The sequence below is a fragment of the Aythya ferina genome (genome assembly GCF_964211825.1).
Source record: "Aythya ferina genome assembly, chromosome: 7".
Taxonomy (NCBI): domain Eukaryota; kingdom Metazoa; phylum Chordata; class Aves; order Anseriformes; family Anatidae; genus Aythya; species Aythya ferina.
The window spans coordinates 5,266,168-5,286,591 of record NC_140302.1 but is presented as its reverse complement, the minus strand read 5'-3'; the positions used below and the strand labels follow the sequence as shown (position 1 = coordinate 5,286,591).

The window sequence follows — 20,424 nt, the reverse complement described above, 5'->3', positions numbered from 1 at the left end:
GGATTTAGCACAGGCCTTTGTCTTCTGTTTGGATTTACAAATTTTGGGTTTTCCATGTGACTAGTGGAGCCTTTTCGGAGCACGGACTGTGCTGGCCACCAGGCAAGGGGGGGGAGCACCCTGTGCAGCCCTGCCCTGGCTCACCGGGAGCTGGGCTGCCAAAAGTCCCCTTCAAAGGGGAGCTAATCTTTTAGGATTATTTTGATCTTTTAAGATTATTTGTTTTCAGGCATGTCACACGTGCTGCACAGGCTATGGTGTCAATGGTAAATGGGCTGGGAAGAGCCTGGGCTTGCTGCACACCCAAGGGATTACAGCAAGCTCAGAAAGGGCCCTTTGGTACTTTTTTTCTCACCCATTTTCTCTTGCTGGTGTGATGAAATACCTGTAGCAAGCGTTCCCTGGAGCTCTGAGATAAAGCACAGGGAAAAAGGAGCCACGTGGATGCTTGCAAGATGTTGTGGGAGCTACCGAGAGATGTTTTCGCGCAAAGTCATTTAATTTGGGTGTTCGCCTCTGCTCTCAGTCTGTTCTTGACCACTTCTGTGCAAGTTGTGCTGCGTTTTTTAGGGAAATTCGGGCAGGCTGTGTGCTCGGTGCTTGCAGGAGGCTGTGTTTTCGTGCAGGTGCTTCCGCAGAGCCCCGGGAAGCTGTTGCTGGCGGCGCGGAGCTCTCCATCACGACACGCGGCGCTCCCCTGTGACCGCGGTGACCGCGTGCGTGCCACGAGCAGGCAGTTGCCAGCAGTCGTAGGAGCACTTAGCAAGAGATCCTTTTGCCTGAAATATGTTTTTAATAAGCCATTCGCTGAGTATATCCAAATAACAAATAAATTCCTGCAAATCTCAGCCTACTTGCAGATGACTCGCAAATGAGAAAGGCTAAATTAATTGAATGCTCTACTCACTGGGGATAATTGTCCAGCTGTAGTGGCGATCTCCAGATGTTTGTTTGCAGAAGAGTGTGCCTTCATAGGAAAAGAAAAAACACTCGTGGGTATATTAACTCGGAAACAAATTTACAGCTGTGTGCTTGTGCGCTCTGCCTTGCGCTCCCGCCAGCGACTGCAGAGCTCTGCTCCGAGGTTTCCTCTTGCACCAAACAGCCTCTATATTTCCCACTGATTGCTCTCCTGGCCACGTTTAGGCATCTGTGACGTGCAAAGTGAGGCCGTGGCCCTGTGCAAGCCTCCCAGGTTTCAGCAAATATCACCCTCGCCGTGCTCCGTGGCGTGCCACGTGTTGCTTCCTCGGGTTCGGGCAGCTGGGACTTGTCTTTGGCGTGTCATTTGGGTGGGTTTGTGGGGTAGGATGGGAGAATGGGATGCTGTGGGTTGTGCTGTGGCTGCCTGGGGTGAGTGGAAGAGTTTTTTGGTGATTGGGAAGGGGGAATGCTCCAGACCTGACATCAGCTGAAGCCTGGAGCTCTGCCCAACCAGAGCTTGGTGTTATCGGTGTGTGAGAGTCGTCGGTCCAGCGTGCCCCATCCATTTCCCCTCTGTCCTACTTGGTTTCTGTTGTTGCACAGCCCCAGCTGGGTTTGAAGCCCCACTGCTGAAGTGCCCCATTACTCATGCGAGCGAGGACAATGGGACATGGGGCCGCTCTCAAATGTCTCCGCGCGTTGGCGTCATTAATAACCCTAACGCTGGCATCACTCGCTCCTAAATAGCCTCATTTATCAACAAGCAATTTGCTGCGGCGCTGTGGCGGGGAGGCAGATAAGCTTGTGCCTCGGATACCCAGGCGCTGCCTGCCAAGTCTCTCCCCACCTTCTCCGTGGCATTTGGGAGGGAGGTGTGTGGGGAAGAGCTCCGGGTAGGATCGGGGAGTTGTCGCCATCCCCAGGGAGCTGGGGGAAGGTGGATTTGAGGGGCTGAGAGCTTGAATGTCTTGAATATACCCAGACTGTTACCATGGTGGAGTCTTCCAACCAGCTCCTGGTTTGTCCTGGGTCTCTGAAAGGTTTTATTTGCTTTTCAGGGGGCGAGAGGAATGGGGAACGCAACCTATTGGTGGTGGGGGATGGTTGGGCCAGGTGGTCTTGGAGGTTTTTTCCAACCTTAATGATTCTGTGATTCTAAAATTGGCCTTTTTGGGTGGCAATGTCCTGGCCCAGCCTGCTAGTTTTGCTCTTACTGAGGCCATGCCTTAGAGACTGAGAGGTGCTAACTCAACTTGAGAGATAAATCAGGAGGGATTTTGCCGCATCTCCATTACAATGAGGCAGAATCCATCACTCGGTGCAGGTTTTGAAACCTCAGAGAGTTACGGTGGCAGTCCAAGGCCAGTTTGCTTATGGATCTGAAGCCTGCAGACGAAAACCTGACCACTGGCACCATCCCCTTCTGGATGAAGCCAGGCAGCAGGACTCCTGAATTTTCTCTGGAGCATTTTGGGGTCACTTTGACCTGCATACAAAACCATGCTGGAGCAGGTTGTCCAGCAATGCTTGGGATCAGGGCAGCTGCATCCATTTATTCCCCTGAAGTATTCAGGGAGCAGAGCAGCTGGGCCATCAGCAAGCTGGAGCACCGAGGGTTTTGTGTTCCCAGAGAGCCTGAGTGCCTTGGGGATGCTTCATCTCATCTTTTGTAAGGCACAGATGAGGTTTCAAACAAGATGTGAATGAATCCCGCTCAGAGTTCCCTTGCGCAAGTAGAAGTTGCTGACAGGTTTTTTCTTGGCCCTATCCATCCCGATCAGCTTGATGGGAGGGATGCTGAGGGCTGTGACATCTTGGAGGTGGCATTTCATGTCTGCTCCGTGTTGGCCCCGTGTGCCCTTGGCAGAGCGGTTTGGTGCTGACGTTTGCATTGCCAGCGTGGCTGTGGTGCTGTTCTGGTCCAGCCCTGCTTGGTGTCAGAGGCATCCTAGGGCCTCATCTGTAGGCACTGCCATCTAACGAGCTTTATCTCTGACCTCATGTTAATTGGAGAGCAGCCTCTTCTTTCTTAATTAACACAAAGCTGCGTTGCCTTATCTGGGTGAGATGCAAAGCACCCCGTGTGTCGCCTTACCCATAAATCATTTATTTACCCCAAATTGCAAAGCACCTCATTAGCTAGGCTTCTGGGGGCCTGCTTTTCTCCTGTGCACCCAGATGTGTTTCTGGAGGGTTTGGTGTGGCCAAAGAGAGGTGATGAATTCGGGGCTGCTGCTTAATGTTTGCTTCAGCTGCCTCAGCATCCTTGCTCCTGCTTGGGTTTGTACAAGGCACCTCCCCGTAGCCAGAAAGGGGTTTTGCAACAGGTCTCCTTCTGTTTTCCTTCTGGTTTTGGCCTGTCATGCTCTTTGCACGCTGCCACGGTTTCTCTGGCAGGGTCAGGAGTCTCTCGTTACCTCTCCTCTCTCCAGCTGGTGTCAGAAAGCAGGCGTGCCCTGCTCTGCTTAGGGAAGCAGCCCTCTGCTCCCCAAACGGGACTGACCCCGGCACCGTGGTGCTGCTCTGTGGTCTCTGTGCTTGTCGGTCAGCCTGTGTCATTGCCACGGATTTTTTTCCCCTTTCTGGAAGCCGAGTGATGCTGTGCTAACAGCAGTCACAACGGGAAGGCAATTCTTGCTGGGGGTATCAGGGGGGCTGAAGTCGGTGGGAATCGGAGCAGCGGCTGGAACAGGTCCTGCTGAAAACATTAATGCTTGGTGGGTGGGTTGTGGGGTTAATTGGGCACCCACCTGTGGACACGGCCTTTTTTTTGGAGATATTTGGTCTTCTAAAATCTAGCTGTTGAGGCAGGTGTTGATGCCTCCAGCAGTTGTCCCCCGAAATGGTGTTTGGGGAAGGGGATGCTGCACTCTGCAGGAGATGTGAGATTGACGCAGGTGGGTGCGGGCATCCCGTAGGCCTTTCTGATACGGCAGGGAAATGGCGTGAGAGGGGGGTTTGTGGGCTTGGGGGGCATGGTTTAATGTCTCCCCAGTGACCAGGGGTCCTAAGAGCCCTCTGGGTTCTCCACCTTGGACAAGGAGCTCGTTTGGTACCAGGGTGAAGGCGAAGGTCTCCCCCCCCACACCAAGTTGTTCTCCTGCCTGATGCTCTGGGTGCTGTCATGGTCACACAGAGGAGAACTGGGTGGCATGCTGGCACCTGTGACAGAGTATCCTTTGATCTAGGGTTGTTTAATTAATTGGAAACTGAACTCTTTTCTTTTCGGAGGGAGGTGGGGGGAGGTCAGGAGGAGGCAGGGAGGAACAAAGGAAATATTCCTTAGACTTTCTGAGCTGCTTCTTACTTCAAAAATTAATTAGAAAAGGATATCCTATGGATTTAGGGTTTAAACTTTGTGTCAGAAATGTTAATCAAGACTGCATTAGCTAGGTTTTCCTTGAGGAAGGCTGTGGGGACAGGCAGGGTGTGGCGTGGTGCTGTGCTTGGGGCGATGCTTGGAGGGGGGCGCAGGGGGAAGGGGTTTCCCTCTACAAGTGGATGATTTGTTGTCTTTTTGTCCCCCAGGTGGTTTTTCCCTGGGTAGCTGGCTCCAGCCCCTCCAAATGAGCTCAGCACCAGGCTGAGCCCTTCCTCCGGGGGGAGCAGACGTGGTTTCAGGCTATTCCGCCCCCCCTTGCCTGCCAAATTCAGGAGAAGGATCCGCAGGGCCAAGTGTTTCCCTCTCGGTGTTCCCAGCCTGGCAGGGAGATCTCCATCAGGCAGTGCTCTGACCCTAGCAGAGGGAGTTGTGCTCTTCCCGTGGATCCTGTTGCTGGGCTGACGTTCTCTCCTGCCGGCTCCCCAGAGCTGCTAAAATTGGGTTTTGGATGGCTGCTGGCTCATCTCCTCCGCGCCTCTGGGGCCCTTCCAGGATTGTTTCTGGAGCATCATTTCCAGGCCAGTTTTAAAAGCCCCAGGCACTGCTGGGGCTCTTTGCCATTATTTAACACCTCAGTGGATTTCATTGCTGGGAAGTTTCTGCTAACCTCAGATTTATGTTTTCCTTTGCTGTTCCAGTTCCTCCCGTCTCCTCCCACCCCTGTCCGTGCGTCTCACGAGTAGGTGCTAGCAGCCACGTTAAGCCGAGAGGAGCGAGGCTGTGTCAGATATTTTGTTTTTTTTTCCTCCATCCCTTTTAGCTCTGGAAAACACCAGGGCTTTAATTTCCCAGCTCCCTGCTTCTCCTCCTCTTCCCTGACCCTTCTCCAAGGTGCAAGCGAACCGCCAGCTCATTTCCTTTGAAATTAGTCTCAAACCTCCCTCTGAAGTGGCTCAAATTGTTGGCTCACCTGCAAACCTTGCAGCCTGCCATGAGGGTGCTCTGGGCAGCCTTGGGAACAGGTTGATACCCTGCCCCTGAGCATCCCCTGCCTTGCCATGGGAATGGACAGAGATCAAAAATAAAAAAAGGAAGGAGACTTTTGGACAGAGCAGCTTCCCGAACAGAACTTTTTTTTCATTTTTTTTTCCTGGTTCAAACAATGGATGGAGCGGAATTTGCATAAATCTCATTAGAAAAAAGTACAAGTTTCATAAATCTTGTGATAAATTAATGCGATATCATTCTGAGCGTGATGTATTAATTTTGGGATAAAATGAATGGGTCTGTGATCATTGTTAGTAATTATGAGGCTCCCAGGCAGCATGGAGAGGAAATTATTTTGAAGAGGGCCTTTTTAGTGGGGGAACCCTTTTTGCACTGGGAATACCTTGACAGACCGGGACTGGTCCTTTTCCAAGCGTTTCTTTTGCGAGTTTGCTCTCCTGTTTTATTGATGCAGTTGTATTTACTTCACCTCTTTCATGCTAATACACCTTATTCCTTTATAAGCAGAAGTCCTTGGGGCTTTTGCAAGCTGCCAGTGCTTTGTGTCCCAGGCTGTGGGTTTCCCGTGTTCCCAGGGATGGGCAGGGAGGAAGGACAGACAGGAGCACCTTCTCCCCTTTACTCCAGGCAGCTCCCACCAGCAGGAGGGCACGGGTTTTTAGACCGGTTAGGGAGATTTTGCTCGTTGTCTGTGCTGCTCTAAGGTTGCCGGGGGTGGCTTTCTGCCTGCCCTGCCTGTGTGGCTGCAGGGGTTGGTTTTAGCCGGGGGGATGGATGCAGCCTCTCTGCCTGCCCACGGGGATAGATAGCCTCAGGTAGTCTCTTTGCTTTCGTGATAGTGTCGAGAAAGTTCAATATAACCTTGGTTGCTTTTTTTTTCCCCTCCTATTTCCTTGTAAAGTTAACCGGTGTTGGGTAAATAACCAAGTAAGCCCTCCGTTATCGCTCCTCTTGATGTGAGCGCTCGGCTCTGCCAGGCGCACCTGGAGCACTCTTCCTTTTAAACAGCTTTAAGCATCCCTTCAGACATCTCCGAGAGCTGGGGAAATGGCAGGGCCTCTTTCTGAGGCTTGCCACTGGCTGTCGTGTCTGTTTATGGATGCCACCTCGGCACCGGCTCCCTGCTTAAAATAACTAAATGCAGCGGAGAAATTACAGGCTCTGCCTCCCGCTCTGCCTCTGAGCACCTGAGGAGCTAGGAAACACTCTCTCCTCCATGCCTTTCACTTCCCAGCATGATAAAATCGCTCAGAAATGGCAATGACTGCATAGATCTGTTTTCCCTCTCCTTGCTGTCGCCTCCACGATGAGCTCTTTCCTCTCCCGTATGCCAGGCTCTGAGTGCCCACATCTCCTGCACCACCCGTGGCCCTGGAGGAAGGCAGGAATCAGGATGTAGAGACCTGGTTCCTACAAAAGATGTCCTTATCCTGAGCATGCTTTGGTCACTTTCTTCTTCCAGCCACCTGTGCTGCGCCCAGGCTCGCATCGTGCCAGGTCAGGGGCTCCCATGTGTGCCTTGTCCCCTCCTGGGGACGTGATGAAACCTCGTCCCAAACACAGGAGCAGCTCCCACTTGCTGTGGCCTCCCGCCTGGAACTTGTCCTGGGTCTGCATCTTCCTTTATTTGCTTTGCTCGGGAGTCACCGTCCTTTCTCTCCCTTGCTTTGTGCAAAGGTGGCATGCCATAGGATTGCTCAGCAGCACAGAAATATTGGCATTTCATCTTTTCTTTGCAAAAAAAAAAAGAAAATCTTTAGGAAAACATCATGGAAGGGCTTTCTTTTCTCAATTTTTTTTTTTTTTTTTTTTTTCTGAAAGGTGAAGGAGAAAATGAATTGCAGGCAAAGAAAAGGGAGGAGGTGACGGATGAGAAGAACAGGGCTTGAATTTCAAGATCAGATCCATCAAATGCTGCCATGGAGCACATCAGAGGGCAGCCTGCTGCGAACGGCTGGGCTAATTGGGGACACCTGCACTAGGGCAACTGGGGCAAGTGATTGTCCTGTGTCCCTTCCAGGAAGGAAGGGGAGCGAAGGTGGTGGTGGCAGAAGACCAGGAGCTGAGGAACAATGGGGCAGCCACCCTAGAGAAGCAGGCACTGGTTTTAAAGCAGGGATTAAAATGCTTTTAATATTAAAGTGCAGCTGATGCCTGAAGTCCTGAGCCCCAGAGCCAGCTCAGTCAGCTGAGAGATTTCCATTAACTCCAGTTGGGTACGGATCAGACCTTTTAAGAGAGCATCTTATTAAGGGACTAATTAGAAACCTGTTGCATCCCGGCGCTCTCCACCACGCCCCGTGCAGGCTGTCAGCATCTTGCTCTGGCAGCTGCACTTGTAGCTCCTTTGTCCTTCCTGGCCCTGGGGCTCAGCTCTTCCCAAAACCCCAGCAGCTCAGGATGCTTCTGGAGAGTTTGCTTCCTCTCCTTTCTCGTCCTCTTCTCGAAAGCAAAGCCGATGAGGTGGTATTGGTGCAGGAAATACGTATGGGTAGGCAGCTGGAAGCAGGATGCTGAGGCTAGAGACCCTGTTTGGGGATGAAAGTGTGCCCCATAAAGCAGCCAAACCTTAAAAAAGAAATAATTAAAATTGAATAATAATAATAAAAATCCTAGCAGGAATAAAACAAGAGGTAAAAACAAACCAAAAAAGCCCCTGAGGTCAATCAAAGTTCAAGACGTGGCAAAGGAAGCAAATCTGTGTATGTGTGAGAAAGGGAGAGAAGTGGCTGTGATTGAGAGAAAGGGAGCAAAAGGAGACAAGATAAATTGTGATTATCCGCTGGAATCAAGACACTTAACTGCCCTGTCTGATTCCTGAGGGGAAACAAATGGAGCCTATAACTTTGCACTGCAAAAGGATAATTTGTCCCTGTTTCCTCGACCCTTGCCTGCGTCGGGTCGGTGCTCGGGTTCGTGGCAGCCGCAGCATCCTCAGCACAGCCCTGGGGACAGCCCCGGTGAGCTATTTTTCCTTTGTAATGCCCCAAAAAGGGTTTCAGACCCATGCGGCGCTCCCTGGGCTCTTTATGCCCTGCCTAAGGAGGGCCCTCTTCTTTTTGCTGTTATTTTGTAGTGGTGCAGGCACCTCTGTTAGCAGTCCTTTATCAATTTCCTCATTGCCTCGCTGGAAGAGGAGCCCAGTGTGCACACCTGCCTTGCACCACAAGCCTAAGCTTAGCGTCCTCCTGAGGCAAAGTCTGCAAAAATATGCAGAAATCAGAATAACAAATGACAAAGTGACGGTGAAGTATTATTTCAGGGGTCTGTTTCTCGTTACCTTCTGTTTAATTTATTTTGATCTATGTTTATGGCTCTCTTTTCTCTGTAATGAGCTGGGAGGTGGTGCTAAGTTTGGATGGTGATGGACAGGGTGGGAATGGGAATAGCCACCAATTTTCAGAGGGTTTGGTCAAAACAGGATCCTTCTGCGAGACAGAAAAATGGGTAGTGTACCAAGTTACCCTATTTAAATCCCAGTGAAGTTTCTTGCTCCTACCAACTAAAAGTAAAAGTCAGGGAGGGAATAGGCTCTGCTTGATCCTCGTGTCTGTGCCTTTCCCCTTTTTGCCCTTGGCTCGGTCTGCCTGGAGTGGAGCAGCCGAGCCCGACGAGCTGTGCCACGGGGCGCTGCCGTGCGCATCCGCAGCCTGATGGAGCAGGGGATGCAGGTGGCGAGGGGCACCCAGCCCTGAAACGCCTTGTGTCCTTCCCCACGTTACCCTAAAAACGGGAGCTAAACGCCCTGCCAGCTGAAGGTATCCGTGATGCAGAGACAAAGAAGAGTTAAGCGCTCGTTTGCCGGCTGATTATTTTTGTGTGTGTGCATGCGAGCGGGCGTGCAGCACGCAGACTGAATGCGACTGTGATTACAGTGGGGTGGGACGGGGTTTTGCTGTTCAGCAGGATTTTTAACAGCTTTTCCCTTCCATTGTTTCACAACGGAGACCTTTCGGGGGGTTGAAGCAGGGGAGGGGGACACAGGCAGCTCCCTCGAATAGCAAACACCCTGTTCTTGTGTGAGATGTAAAGGGGAAAAGTCAGTTTTTCCCCTTAAATTTGGCAGAACAGAAAAGAATGACACTGGATTCATCTCGTCCTTGTTACTGGCTGTCCCCATCATATGTGTGGTCACAGCCTTGCCCATTTCCTGGGGCAAAGAAACCTTTGCTGAGGATGGTTTCAGATGTCCTCTGGAACAAAACCAAGCTCGGCTCTTGCTTTACATCAAGGCTTTGAGGTTTGGGAAGGTGTAGGGTCACCTCTCATCTCTTCATGCTCACAGTCACCAAAGAGATGAGGACATTGCGGATGAGCCTCCTGATCACAGTGGCTGGATAAGGACTCTTGCTCTGGGGTCTTCATCCAAAACGCCTTTGATCATGACCCATCACCACGTTGTATCGGTGTGGCTGAAAGGGATTTTTTCTTTTTTCTTTTTCATTGGTTAACTGTAGTCCTTTTTCTAAGACAATTTATATTTGTTCTCCTGATGGAAATCTGTCTCCTTGTGGACGCTGGGTCTTGCTGTGCTCTCTTGCCCTGAAGTAGCCATCTGTGTTACATTTGTCCTCATCGTGGATGTGCTCAAGACCGCCTGAGTCACCTCCCTCTTGGTCATAAGCGAAGCAGCTCCAGCTTTTAAAGCCCTTTTAACGGTAAAACGTTTTACCAGCTCCCAGAACCTCTTGGTTTCCTCTTGGATCTGGGCCTGAAGATGCCCTGGCCAGCTGAGCAGCTTGCAGAGCCCTCGCCTTGGCAGAGGCAGCTAGATAACCCTCAGGTCACTCCTCCTTTGGGTGAGTGCCGAAGGAGCATCGCGTGGAAGTTGCTCCTTGCACGCTCAGACCCACAGCTGCTGCCAGAACAGCTGCTTTTGGGACACCTTCCTTGACCACCAGCCTTTTTTTGGGGGCATTTGGAGTAGGGTCACGAAAACATTTGCTTGTTCAACCAAGCGGGTGCACATTGCCAAGAGCTTCACCTGGCTGCTCGGTCCTCCCTGCTGTTTGCCATGCTGTCAATGTTGGAGTCACCCAAATTTATGCCAGCAGCAATTCTGTGTCGTGCTCGGATGTCCCCTGTCCATGGCTGGTGGCCCTGGCACTTGCCGGGTGTCCTCGGTGCTAAATTTTTAATCAGAAAGTCACGCAGCGCAGAGTCAAACGTCTTACAAAAGTCTATTACTTCTTTGCAGTTACCTTTATCTGCCAAAATTGTAATCTCATCAAAGAATAAAATCAGGTTTGTTTGACAAGGCCTATTTGCCATAAAATGGTGTTGACTGGCATTAATTATGTTCTACCATTTAATTCTTTATTAATGGAACCTCATATCAGCTTTTCCATTATTTTTGCCGTGATTGATGTTGGACCGAGCGGTCTGTAATTGCTTGGGTCGCTCGGCTCGCTGCTGAGCTTCCCTCCTGCTCCAGGGTGGATTCAGCATCAGTACCGGCAGGCCACCCTTCTTCTCAGCCAGATATTTGGGGTTGTGGGGTGCCCTCATGCTGCCAAAGAGGGGATCGTGAGTGTGTTGGGTGGCCATAGCCAGGTTTTGACCCTGTGAAGGGCAAAAATGTCCTGCAGGGGAGGAGGGAGAGGGGAAAAATGTGTGAGGAACAGCAAGGTGGGAGAAGGAACAGGGCAGGAGGTGCTTGGGGTGCTGGAGAGGGGGTGTAGGAGACCACAGTGGGGCAGTTCCCCATACTGGTGGATACTGGTGCTTACTGGTGACATGTCCACCCTGGGGAAGGTGGAGTCTTGCCTTTGTTTCTCACCATCCGTGGTGAGATGGCTTAAAACAAGGTCTGGGAAAAGCTGGTGGTGGCCCTCAGCACAGGAGGGCGTGATGGAGCCGGGGAAGATGCTGCAGCAGTTGGCCTTGCAGACCATAAAATCCCCCTGGAAGAGACCCTCAGGGCCACCAAGTCCACCCACTGAGTCCCACCACTTGTCCCCATGTCTCCTGGACACCCACGGGATGGGGACCCCTCCGCTCCCTGGGGCTCCCCATGAAGAAATTCTTCCCGACATCTGTTCCAAACCTCCCCGGGTGCAAGCTGAGACCTTTTCACTGCTCTTTTCATTCTCCCCCATCTCTGCCAGGCTCCTCGGTGACCCAGCTGCTGGCCAGGGACCTGGACAATGACCCACTGGTGTTCGGGGTGGTCGGGGAGGAGGCCAGCAGGTTCTTCGCCGTGGAAAGCGTAACCGGCGTCGTCTGGCTCAGGCAGCCCCTGGACAGAGAGGTAACAACACTCATGGCTGACAACATTCAAAACTATATGGGAAGAGACGAATTATCCCTATTTATTTGGGCTTTCCAACCTTATCTAAATGCCTGTTGCTTCCCAATAAATACAGCAGCAGCCTTGAGGTGAGGAGGGTGATGAACGGATTTTGATGCCTCTTGCTGGAGGGACAGGCAGGGCACGAGAGAAGCTGTCGAGAAGCCTGGGTGCAGAAAGCCAGCCAAGAAAAGTGGTGGGGAAAAAAAAAGGAAGAGGTCAACTCCTGTGCCATGTGGGGAAAAGTGAGAGTGTGGGGAGAGGGAGAGGCTTGAAAAGGCAGAGGGAGTCATGGTGTGATAAGCGATGCGGGAAAATAGAGCAAAAGAAGAAGGAGCCAAATGCATAGAGGCAAAACTGTTTTGCAAGACTTTTCACTCACACATAGATTAGAAGAAAAAGAGCTCATAAAAAAAAAAAAAAAAAAAAAAAAAAAAAAAAAGAAGAAGAAGAAGAAAAAAGATAAACAACCTTGAGCCTAAAAAGTACATCCACGATGAAGGGTGTGGACAGAAATTAGCATGTGGCAGCCTTCTCTGGTTATGTTGTTCTTAAAATCAAATGCCCCACGGGATGCTTTCTCTTCCAGTCTTCCTTATTCCCTGCCACTCTGTCCCTTCCTATGGTGGGATGTCCTGGGCGTAAGGGCTGATCTGTGCCTCCTGCTTCAACGGTGCCTTGGGAAGGCTGCCACCCAGATTTTCCCCTCTCTCCCACACGTCTCTCACCCTGGCAACTGTGACTTTAACACATCACAAGTTCAGAGCAAGCCACTAAATTAGGTAAAGCAACGAGGGGCGCAGAAGCCTGCACAGGGATAATTCAATGGGTTTAATGGATTTCTATCCATTCCTGCTGCACCCCCTGGGCTCATCCCAGCGGTGTGATATCCCAGGACCTGCTGGGGGGCAGGTAAGGTTGGGAAGGCAGCTGTGATGCTCAAGGAGCCGAGCTGCAGGCTGGCGAGCTGTTTTCCACTGCCTGCACCATCCCCACCCAGGGCAGGGCATTTCTCCCTGCCGGTGGATCTGCTGGAGCCCTGCTGGCAGTCGTGTTTCTCGGCATTTATCCTCGACGTAGGTAATTGCACTCAAGCGCCCCTTCTCTTCTTTTGAAGGTCCTGAAAGCATTTTGCATGTAATAACATTGGCTAAAAGTCCCCAGCCTGCCATCTGCAGATAAACGCGCCGGTATCTTTAATTACATGTTTGCCTTCTCCTTCCCTTTTCAGACCAAGTCGGAATTCACGGTTGAATTTTCCGTCAGCGACAGCCAGGGGGTAAGTGTGACTTCTCATTTCATGGTCTGCAGCCCGGGTGGAGGGGAGCGGGAAGGATGGGTCACGGCGGGCTGGGGGCAGCACCCCCGGCCGGGCAGCAAACCTGGAGCTGAAGCCAGGGCAAGCAGCCACGAGGCTTGCCTCGGCTCTGAAATCCATGCACGAAGCTGATGCCTGCTCCCTGCCGCAGGTGATCAAGGGGACGGTCAACATCCAGGTGGGAGACGTGAACGACAACGCGCCGCGCTTCCACAACCAGCCCTACAGCGTCCGCATCCCCGAGGTAGGCACTGCTCGGCACCCCTGTGGGGCCAAAAGGGGTGAAACGAGTTTGTTTTGGGGTGTCTGTGGCAGGACGGAGCCCGTGGGGCCCCGGAATGGTGTCAGCAGAAAGGGGCTGCAGCAGGTCACTCGGCCTCCTGTTAAAGCAGAGAGAATTTGGTGTGGGATCAGGTTCCCCACGGCCCGAGTGTTAAATGTCTCCAGGGATAGGTTTCCACAGCCCTGAGCTGCGCTCAGTTTTTGTGCTGGCACCGAATTGTGCCGTCAGGGAGAGCACCTAGAGCTCAGCCCAGCAGAAATGCCCCACAGGCTCGCAAGCCCACTGTGAATTTAGGACGTGCAGTGCGAGGGGGGTTGCTGGTGCTAGCAGGAGGATACCAGGCTCAGGGGGTGGTGTTTGACAGAGAGCGTTTCGTGTCCTCCTGGACATGGCTTTGATCTTTCCCTGTCCCTCTTCCGTGGGGATGAGCCCTCTTCGTTGGCCTGCTTGTGATGGTCAAGCCTGGAGAGCAGGGAGGGCACAGATCCTGTGCTGGGAGTTAAGGCTGGCTGGGGATAGGGAATGTTGGGCAGGTGGCATATCCAGAAAATACATAAATCGAGAAGGGTTGAGCCCCGGAGCAGCCCTCCTGTGCGTCCCCCCGCTCGCTCGCCCGCCCGGCCTTCAGAGTCTCACTGTTTTGGAGGTCGGCCTAATCTAATTAGAAGGCATCGTGTGCCAGCTCCCGGTTTCCATCCGTGATCTTTAAGCAAGGGCACCGATCAGAGGCAATGAGCCACGAACTCGTTGCTCAGCCGGCATCCTGGAGGCGCTTCTGTTCCTCTGCCGGGGAGGCAGTGCCGCCTCGGCAGGCTCTGCGAGAGCAGGGCATGGACGGCCCCGTCCTCCTCCAGAGGACCCTCCAAGGGCTGCAGCTCATAAGAGAGACAGGCAGGACTGTTTTCTCTTCAGTTCTCGAGGAAGAAAAGCCTGTTGGTTTCAAATTCAAGCAGGAGGTGGCGTGGCACCGAGGTGCGCGTGCTGCTGGAGCTTGGAGTGCTGAGAGCGGGTCACAGTAGGGGATGACGCTGTCCCAAGGCTGTCCCCATGCTCCAAGAGCTAAGCAGCAGGGGGTTGAGTATCCGAATCCATCTCAGAGACCTCCCAGCCTGAGCTGGAGGGCCTGTGGCTAATGAATAAGCAGGGCCGGGACCCTGGGGACGGAGCAGAGGCCAGCAGAAGCACTCGCACAGTTTTGCATAGGCTGGCTCTGTGCGGAATTGGCAGCTAATGAGGGTTTTTCTCTTTTTAATTTTGAAATAAATGGCTGTATCGATTTGCAGTTGTCCTAGCTAATGGAGCAGCAACAGAAAGGCTATTTAAACCTCACTGCTATTGTGTGGCGCGAGGGAAAGTCAGAAAGAAGAGTGCGCATAAATAAATGGAACATGAAGTAAACTGACCTTTAAAAACAAGCCTGCCTCTAAACACCCGTCCCAGCGTTTCACGCAGTCCGCTTGATTTGAGAACGTGAATTATTGGGGCTCAGGTTGTTCTTCTCCAGCACAAGCTGGGGGTGATGGCACCCAGCTTCACCGCAGGTCCTCAGCATCACCGCAGCTCCTGATGGCCATGCCGGGGACTGCTCGCCGCTTCCTCACGCCTCGGGCTGATGCTGTGCATCCTCTGTGCTCATCGGGGCCTCACCACATCCCTGGCACCTGCCTGGAATAGCAGAGCAAGGACTGGTGTGGGACCTAGAGGTTGCTCCAGTGTAATGGTCCGCCCCGTCTGGGCAAGGGCGCACTGCCGGTCGCGCATCGGGAGGCAACGAGGCGGCACGGACGCTTTCAAGTCTGTAAAGAAAGGGGAATCCTGCTAGACTTGGCAACTTAATTCACCAAGCTGGCCTCGACAGAGCTCATTAAGTTCTCGTGTATTCATTTCAGGCTAATGGCTGTCATGCTGACTGCTGTTTGATTTGCTGTAATAGACTTTTATGGCTTTCCAGTTTGTGAGGACGTGTGCGCCGGTGCCCGTGCCCCGTGGTGCTGCTGTAGTACATTAGTTAGCCGCTCGCGTGCTCGCTGCTCTGACCTTCAGGGCTCAGTCTCCTCTCGGATGCAGCCCTTGCGTTTCGCCTCTTCCATGCCCCATCTCATCCTCCCCCAGCCCCAGGGTGCCGTGGTTTTGGGAGTCTTGGAGCTTGGCTTTTAAATGAGGGACGATGCCTTGCTGAGCCTACAGCGGGCTGCTGTGGCCATGCCTCAGTCTCTGACAGCTCTGATCTGCTTTAGCCAATCTGTTTTTCCATTTGACTGGGTCAGCAGGGAACCCGGTCTTGCTGGGTCCTCATTCTAGGTGGAGCAGAGCTGAGCCACGTGTCAGTTTTGTGGTTCCTGGTACTGGGACGGGGCTAGACCATTGGCCCTGGGTACCTGCTGGGTTATCCCATGCCACTTCCCAAGCACAAGAAGCTCTTGAGCTGCCTTTGAAGTGAGCAATCTGCCCTGCAAGCCCATCTCCTGCACCACTGCATCCGGGTGTCTGCTGTCCTCACCTCTCGGGCCCTTCAGGCATTCCTCAAACAAGAGACTGTTATGTGGTGGGTGTCTGTCTCGTACTCCTTCCCAAAGATTCATTCCCCTCCACATCCTGAGCATGTTGGTTAAGTTCAAACCTGCTCTAGCCTTGTCTCTGGAGCTTCAGCAGCCTGCACGAGCAGCAGAAAGGTCACTTAACTCTCTGGACGGGATGCCCATACATCATCTCCAAGCTTCTCCACTGCCTGAGTGAGGTATCAAGGCGCTGTTGCGAGAGCTGTCCTCTGGGCTGGGACGTCCTCAGCCTCCCCTCCTTCTTAGGGCTGGGATAAACGTGCTCCTCTTGAGCTCATGCAAGCACCAGGAAGAGGTTAGGCTATGGAAAAGGAGTGTAAAATTAGGCAGGGAAGTTCCTGGGCAGCACACAAGATCGCGTATATGAAGGTTGGTGTCACATCTCCAGAATTCAGCCCCGATTTCCCCATCAATTTTAACCGGGAGGCACGCGGCGCTTGCTGTCAGCAACAGTCACTTCTGCTTGGGGGGTGGCCTTTGGGATCCTTCATGAGCCACCGGTCGCCGTTTCCATCCTTAATATGTTGGAAACAGCATTTTTATGATGTGTGGGTCTTGGTTTTTTGTGTTTTTTGTTTTTTTTTTTTTTTTGATTGTGCAGAAAGAAAGGGAGAGAAAGGAGGGGACTGTCCCTGCCCTGTCCCATTCCGCAGCCTGGAACCAAACCATGCGGGGTGGTGAGCAGGAGCAGGGAGGGCCAGAGAAAAGCTCCCAAAGCCCTGGCTGTGTAATTACAATTATTATTTTGCTTTAATGGTAATAATGTCAGTAATTATATCAGTTTCCCTGCCATTCTGCCTGGGAGCCTTCAGGGGCTCATACAACTGCTGCGGTGGCTACGAGGCCTGATGCTGCGCATACGAAGCAGCTGTGACGAGCGTGAGCTCCTGCTGCAGCCCCACTGGCCAGCGCCTTGTGCGTGCCCGGACGCTTTTTGTGTTATTCTCCCCCCTTTTTACACAAAGAGCCTTTAAATTGAAGGCGATAATAACAGAACTGATCAGAATGATGTTCCCACCGTACTGTAAAGTGGTCTACAATCCTTGCTGGAGGTTTTCCTTCCTCACTTCTTCTTTTTTCCTTCCTTTTTCCTCCTTCCCTCTCCCTGTTTTCCTTCCCATGCCCTTCCCCTTCTGTGTGGATTTTAGAACAGCACCAATAATTTATGATGAATAATTTACCCCCCAAATCCAGCCCTCCCCTCCCTCCACCACCTCTGTGTGCACAAAATCCGCAGGCACACTGAACTCCTCCACAGCACTTCCTATGCAAATTTATTTATTTATGGCAGCATTTTTATTTTATTTTATTTTATTTTAAACTTCCTAGAGAGATGGCAAGTAAATTTGTAAATAATTCAGGCCTGTGCTCATTCATCGCCATTGGCCAGGAGCAAGTTGGTTCTCTTTGCTGGGCAGGCGAGCATCCACACAGAGTTTTGTAGGAACACAAAATGTGGTTCATCCCGTGGCTCTTGCACAGAGTTTTGGGAGTCAGGCTCTGCCAACAGGCATCAAGGCTGCACGCTTGTGCAGGATGGACGGAGGAGATGAGCATGAGTGTAGGGTGAGGAAACCCTCCTTGGTCCACGATGCTGAGAAGCCCATGGGTAGAAGAAGCTTTAGGAGGGGGACAAGCCATTTCTTGGCAAATGAGATGAAGTTCTTATTTTTGTGCAGTGCTGTCTCTCTGGTCTCAGAGATCTGGTCACCTTGTGTTTGTTTTGATGTTTTTCCTCTTTTTTAAAATTTTACTTCTGAGCAACCTTTAATTACTTTCCAGCCTTGCCCAGCAAGCCAGTGGAATCAGAGCCGTGTTGTGAAGGGTCTGCCTTCCCTTCCACAGTCTTAAATGCAGAGGTACTCTCCGTCTATTAAAAAGCCATCTCTTAGCTGGATGAGATAATCTCTTTTGAGAGGGTTTCATCTGCTCCATAATCACTAGGTAGAAAGTAATATCCCTCAAAGAAACCCAGCCTTCTCCCCTCCCCTCTCAACCCCAGCCTGTGTGATCCGCCTCAATGGGGCTATTTCTAGAGGAGGAATGTGAAAATGTACTTTTACGTGCAGAAAATGGCCAAGTCAGGGTTTTGGCAGCAGCGCCATGGGATGCTCTTTGTCACTGGTGCTGGAGAGGCTGTGCAGGTGGCTTGTACCCGCAGGGAGGAGCTGAGCTGCTCCTGCTTGCAGGGGACCAGAGGACCCCAATGATGGTCCAAGCCCCTGGGTATGGTCAGGGCAGGATGCCCCGTGTGTTGACTCTGGGTTGAGTTTGTGAATATTTAGAAAGATATCCACAGTCTGCGGAACATAAACGGGTCATCAAAGTGCAGGGAAGTTTGGGGGCTGTCTTGGGCTTTTGGATACCAGCAGTTCCTTAAGGCAAGGCCTGTTTGGAAGCCCACCAGCTTCTCCCCGCTGCTTTTTGTGGGCACCAAGGAAAGGTGCTTGAGGGGAACGGGTTGTGATGTGCTGGGTAAGGCACAGCTTGTGCTGAGGAAGGTGCTGTGTGATGGAGCAGGTGCTCAGACCCGGGAGCATCCTCCCCTCTGAAGGTCGTTGTCATGCAAGGTTTCTGTCGTTATTGCTGCTGTGTGCACCGTGATGCCAGATGGAGAGCCTCAGAGGGTGCCGGTGACAACCTGAAGTCCCCTGGGGAGGGAGAAAGCCGCAGTCTGTGGCAGACCCAGCCCTTGTCTGGCTGAGCAGGAGACCCTGGTTCTTTAAAACACGTGCCCGAGGAGCAAAATGAGAGACGCAACAGAAACCACTGGGGCGGAAAACCCCAAATGGCGTGGAAGTAATGCGTAAAGTGTCCTGGAGATAACAGTCATTTCCACGAGGCAAAACTTGGGCTGGCTCTGGAAGGATGCTGCAGCGAGGGGGGGCAGCCCGAAAATTAGAAATAGTCGTGCTGTTCTGACCTGTGCAGTGCTGGGCTAGGCGAAGGGACAGGGGAAGGGAGAAAGGGGTGGAAAAGAGCCCACTTAGATCTGGCTGCTCCAGCCACCTGCACGCCTGGCTGCGGAAATATTTGTTAACGTGTGCCCCAGATGCTGCTGCGTTGGAAAATATCACTCTTTTCCACCCCAAAACACCTAGGTTTGGTGGCAGAGCCACGGGGTGGGCACGTGCCAGCATCCTCACCCATCAAACCCAGGGCAGGTGGGGTTAGAGCTGGCAGGACAGGCTCACCAAGGCTTTTTTTTTTCCAGTAAAAAAGCTGGTTTTAATTAAGACAGAAATATTTAAGGGAATGCTGCTGGGGAATTGGGGGAATTTCCGCTCAGAAAAGCTGTGCAGAAAGAGGGCTTCGAAAGGAGGACAATAAAAACCGCTCTTGCAATAGATTCAGTCCAATTTCTTTTTCGGAATTACGTTTTATGTTTTATTATTTTGTAATGCGTCAGGGACAGTCATGTATAATAAGTTTTCTACCGCTGGTCATACTTTGTGATAAAATAATAGGCTAAATCAGCCTCTCTCTGTATTTTTTTTTTTAAATATTTATGTGTGAACTGAACTGTTTGTATCGGTTCCAAACTATTTGCATTACAAATGGGAGAAATTTGATCTAGGAAAAAGTTTCAATCACTATTAGGCAGCCATCGCCTAATTTCCACCATTAATTGATGTTGAAACTTAAAGTGTGGTTGATTTATTCTGTCAGTAGGTGTGAATAATGAAGACAGCAAGAAAAAATGAATATATGGGGGTCCGAGGCAATTTCGTTTCAAGACAAAAATCTGAAAGTTTTTAATTTTTCAGGATTTGTTGCACAGGAGGTTGGAAGAGCATGGTTTGCCCCTAAATTGGGGTGAAAAGGAAAAGTTGGTGGCCAGGAGAAATGTCTGCTGTGTCTGGCCACCCCTCTTGCCAGGGCAGGGACCCTGTCCCTTGGGAAGGGACCCATAGCTCTCACTGCTGTGATTAGAGCATGATTTTGGGGGGTTATTTAGCAAGAAGCAGGTGTGACGAATGGTTTTGGGTGGAGCAGGTGTCCTTTTTCTTCTGGAGCATGTGTTTCAGCATCAGTCCTTCGCCATCATCTCACCCCATTGGTTTGTGACATGGTGGCACAACATCTTTGATGCGCTCCGAAGGCACCAGGAGGAGGTCAGTGGGTTTTCTAGAAGACCCGTTTTTCGCTTTTAGGTACGTGAAGCTTCACCATTTTATTGTCCTTTTTGCAAGCACCTCTGAAATACAGAGCGTAGTGTCATGCTGAGCTGTCTCTGTGGGACGGACAGGGTGCGAGGTGACCCGTGGGCGATGGTACTTTATGCTCACCCCTCACGTGCATCTCTGGGGAGCCTGGTGCTTGCAGATTTGAGAGCTTAGGAGGCAGGTGGAGACCAGAAGAGGGGCAAGAAGGAGCCTGGTGCCAGCAGGAGGCTCGCAGGAAAGGTGGGCACCGCCGAGCATCCGGGAGGCGGCGGCGAGCCACGTCCCTTCTGCACGTTCGCGCTTGAGGTCGGGCTGCGGCAGGCGTGCTTTTTTTGGGTTTTGGTTAAAAAGCCTCATCGGAGCGTTATGGAATCGGAATGTGAAGGGTAATTGAGCTGAAAGCCATTCTCTTCCCGCAGCCAGCGCCGCGGGAGCCGCCAAAGCGCCCTCGGATGCCGGTCCAGGAATCCTGCCGGAGCAGCGCAGGCGGGGGGAGCGTCCCCCAGCCACGTCCCCTCCTCACCCTTGTCCCTTCACCACCCCACTGTGCCCACGG

The 20,424-nt window shown here is 52.0% G+C and overlaps 1 protein-coding gene across 4 annotated transcripts in view; it reads left to right on the top strand.

The window, feature by feature from the left end:
- CDH23 (cadherin related 23) overlaps positions 1 to 20,424 on the top strand; it is a 129,035-nt gene that overhangs the window by 24,553 nt on the left and 84,058 nt on the right. For all 4 annotated transcript variants that reach the window (XM_084525093.1, XM_084525090.1, XM_084525091.1 and 1 more), the window contains exons 4-6: positions 11,362 to 11,504; positions 12,775 to 12,822; positions 13,013 to 13,105. In XM_084525093.1, coding sequence (XP_084381219.1) covers positions 11,362 to 11,504; positions 12,775 to 12,822; positions 13,013 to 13,105 — 284 coding nt within the window. The remainder of the gene's footprint in view (positions 1 to 11,361; positions 11,505 to 12,774; positions 12,823 to 13,012; positions 13,106 to 20,424) is intronic.